Below are 3,463 nucleotides of genomic sequence, written 5' to 3' on the forward strand. Positions count from 1 at the left end.
GGTGCCGATGGATCTAATCTTCACTCTTCTCACTCTGCACAATGTTTTTAGGGTGCAAACCAACCTAGTTGGATTGTTAGAGGGACGGTGGTATCCCAGCCCATTAAGGTTCAAGTCCTGTTGCTCGTATTATTCCTAGATTTATTTCAGTTTTTCCGGCGATGCGCTTTTAGTCGGAGGAGACGTTCCTGTCGACGACAAGGCGCATACGAGGACTTCGTAAAATTCAAGATAACATGCCGGCTCAGTCTTTCGAAGATGCTCATAGGGATAAGATGTGCGTGTGTGTATTCATAGGAGTGAGTGTATATGTGTATGTATAAGCGCTTGCGTCTATACTGATGTTAAGAAAACAATTTAGATACTCTGCAAAAAAATTCAAAATAACACCGTTCCTCACACGCAGCTGAGCCATGACATCACCGCGCGCGTCAGTTTCGCCATGCACCGCTTTAAAGTCGCAAACACCTCACCAGTCCTGATCAGCTTAGCCGAAGAAGAAACAACAATGGAGTTGGGTAGCTTCCAGTTCTTCTACGTCGCCGCCATCACCTTCCTCACCGTCTTTTTGCTCCACTCCTTCCTCGTCATCAAAAAGCGGCCGCGGCGACGGCTGCCGCCTGGCCCGGCGCTGGCGCTACCGTTCCTTGGCCACCTTCCCTTCCTCAAGCAGCCGCTGCACGCCACTCTCACGCGCCTCGCCGCGCGCCATGGCCCGGTCTTCTCCCTCCGCCTCGGCTCGCGCCCCGCCGTCGTCGTCGCCTCGGCGGAGCTCGCCAGGGAGTGCTTCTCCTCCGAGCTCGACGCCACGCTCGCCAACCGGCCGCGCTTCCCGTCCTTGAAGGAGGTCTCCTTCGACTACAGGGCGCTCACCGTCGCCAGCTACGGCGCTCACTGGCGCGCCGCGCGCCGCGTCGCCGTCGTGCACCTCCTCTCAGCGCGCCGCGTCGACCTCATGTCCGACGCGGTCGTCGCCCGGGAGCTGCGCGCCCTGGTGCGCCGTCTCGCGCGCGTCGCCGCCGGTGGCGCGGCGAGGGTGGAGCTGAAGCGGCGGCTGTTCGACCTCTCCCACAGCGTGCTCATGAAGGCCATCGCGCGGAGCAGGAACACCTACTCCGACGACGGAGCGGACATGTCCCGGGAGGCGCGGGAGATGAAGGACATCGTGGACGCCATCGTGCCGCTCGTCGGTGTCGCCAACCTGTGGGACTACCTTCCGGTGCTGCGCTGGCTCGACTGGCGAGGCGTCAGGCGGCGTCTGGCCGACGCAACGAGCCGGAGGAACGCCTTCATCTATAAGCTCATCGACGGGGAGAGGCAGAAGCGGTTGAACGCTGCTGCGGATGCCGCCGACAAGCAGCAGGAGGAGCAGGAGCAGAGCATGATCGGCGTCATGCTCTCGCTGCAGAAGTCAGAGCCCGAGCTGTACACAGACACTTTCATCGCCGCCCTTGTCGCAGTGAGTCTCTCGCAGCATCCATGCTTCCTTTAATCCATTCAAGCTCTCTTGATCATTTGACACTACTGTAATTTTCTCGTGTTTGGAATTGGATGGAAGAATCTTCTTGGCGCCGGGACGGAGACGACGTCGACGACGACGGAATGGGCGATGGCGCTCCTGCTGAACCACCCGGCGGCGCTAAAGAAGGCACAGGAAGAGATCGACACGCACCTCAGCCTCAGCGGTGAGCCGAGCCGCCTCCTGGACAAGAAGGACCTGCCCCACCTCCCTTACCTCCACTGCATCATCAGCGAGACGCTGCGGCTGTGCCCCGCCGCGCCGCTGCTGCTGCCACACGAGGCCGCCGCCGACTGCAAGCTCCACGGGTACGACGTCGCCGCGGGCACGATCGTGCTCGTCAACGCGTACGCCATCCACCGCGACCCGGCGGCGTGGGGACCGGCGCCGGGGGAGTTCAGGCCGGAGAGGTTCGAGCATGGCAGCGCCGAGGGGAAGTTCATGATACCGTTCGGGATGGGAAGGCGCAAGTGCCCCGGGGAGAGCCTGGCCATGAGGACCATGGGCTTGGTTCTTGGCACGCTGATCCAGTACTTCGACTGGACAAGGGTCGGGGATGAAGAGGTCGACATGGCCGCGAGTTCCGGGACCGTCATGTTCAAGGCCGTCCCTCTGGAAGCTCTCTGCACACTGCGAGCCGGCATGGATACTCTTCTTCAGAAGCTGTAATAAACTTAAAAAATGGTACTGTACTAGAAGGAATAATCGGCACAACGATATAAATGTGGGTGTTTACTACGCATTGCATAGCTGTGCTTTCAGGAATACATATAGTCATGGCCGGTAGCATTTTGCAATTCAAATTCAAATTTTGAAAAATAAAAATCTTCCTGTAGCGGTTTTTCTCGGAGGCTAACGGGAAAGCCGGTGTTCGACCGGTTTCAAAAAATCGTTCTGGATTATCAACTAAGTATGTGCCGTGCATGTGACCCGACTTAATTAATATAAGTAAAATGTAGTAGAGTCAACTGTTTATTAAATATACATTTGTGTATATTGAAAGCAGTTGACTCGGTACATTTTAGAGCATATGGTTCAAAATTTGGCGGTCCAAAATCGAAGATGTAAAATTTAGACCGTCAAAAAGTTTGGAGCTCCGAAAAAAGCTCAACTCCAACAGATGGTCTAAATTGATGGTCCAAAAGAGCAAATCCAATAGATGATCCAAAATAATGATGTAAAACGACATGCTACTAGTCCATTCAATATAGTTCAAACATCAAATTGAACATAGTTTCATACATCAACTTCAACTACTACTTATTCAAACTACTAGATAAACTACTCCTCATCGGAGCTACGGAACTACTCCCAGAACTCCTCCTTCGTCGGGTCGTCGCACCCCTCCTCCTCCTCCTCCTCCGAGAAGTCTTCCCAGTCCTCCTCGGAAGAGCACTCGATGGGGATCACCGTCGACGGACCGGCCTCATCCTCCTTCTTCGGCCCCTTCTTCTGCTCCGCCTCACCCTTCCAGTAGTACTCCATCTCGGCCTGGACGTACTCCGGATGCTCCCGAGCAAACCTCGCCATCGCCTCCTCATCGGTCTCGCCAGCACTGACGACAACCGACGACTTCTTCTTCTTCGTCGTGATCTCCTTCATGTTGATGCCCTGCGGCACAAGCATCTCCGCTTCCGCCCGACTCTCGATCTCTGGAAAGTTGAGGTGCGACCGAGGCCTCTCGGCACGCCACACCGCCACGTCATAGGCACGCGCGGCCTCGTGGGCGGAGGGGTACGTGCCGATCCACCAATGCCTTCCGGCGTCGGAGAACTCCACACCCCAGCTACCGGAGGGCTTCATCCTCACGCCAAAGAAGCCCGACTTGCCCTTCGGCGTCTTCTTCGGCGCCATCGGGAGCGGCGTGCGGCCGGGGCGGTGGCGGACGGAGACGGGCGGGGCGGTGATGCGGGGCGGCGGTGGGGGCAGGGCGGTGGCGGACGG

At 57.1% G+C, this 3,463-nt stretch overlaps 2 protein-coding genes across 2 annotated transcripts; one reads left to right on the plus strand and one right to left on the minus strand.

The window, feature by feature from the left end:
* The first annotated feature begins 508 nt into the window (after positions 1-508).
* LOC119352288 (cytochrome P450 81Q32-like) lies at positions 509-2,333 on the plus strand. The gene is made up of 2 exons (XM_037618972.1): positions 509-1,459; positions 1,559-2,333. The coding sequence occupies exons 1-2, from the start codon at positions 509-511 to the stop codon at positions 2,186-2,188; spliced, it is 1,581 nt and encodes a 526-aa protein (XP_037474869.1). The 3' UTR covers positions 2,189-2,333.
* A 491-nt stretch (positions 2,334-2,824) lies between these two features.
* Positions 2,825-3,373, minus strand: LOC119352558 (ethylene-responsive transcription factor ERF084-like). The gene has a single exon (XM_037619148.1). The coding sequence runs from the start codon at positions 3,371-3,373 to the stop codon at positions 2,825-2,827; it is 549 nt and encodes a 182-aa protein (XP_037475045.1).
* Positions 3,374-3,463: the final 90 nt, after the last annotated feature.

Source organism: Triticum dicoccoides, chromosome 2A, assembly GCF_002162155.2.
Source record: "Triticum dicoccoides isolate Atlit2015 ecotype Zavitan chromosome 2A, WEW_v2.0, whole genome shotgun sequence".
NCBI lineage: Eukaryota > Viridiplantae > Streptophyta > Magnoliopsida > Poales > Poaceae > Triticum > Triticum dicoccoides.

Coding starts and splice junctions, on each gene's coding strand:
- LOC119352288 (XM_037618972.1), top strand. CDS start 509: ATGGAGTTGGGTAGCTTCCAGTTCTTCTACGTCGCCGCCATCACCTTC. Junction 1,460..1,558: donor TCATCGCCGCCCTTGTCGCA/GTGAGTCTCTCG, acceptor ATTGGATGGAAG/AATCTTCTTGGCGCCGGGAC.
- LOC119352558 (XM_037619148.1), bottom strand. CDS start 3,373: ATGGCGCCGAAGAAGACGCCGAAGGGCAAGTCGGGCTTCTTTGGCGTG.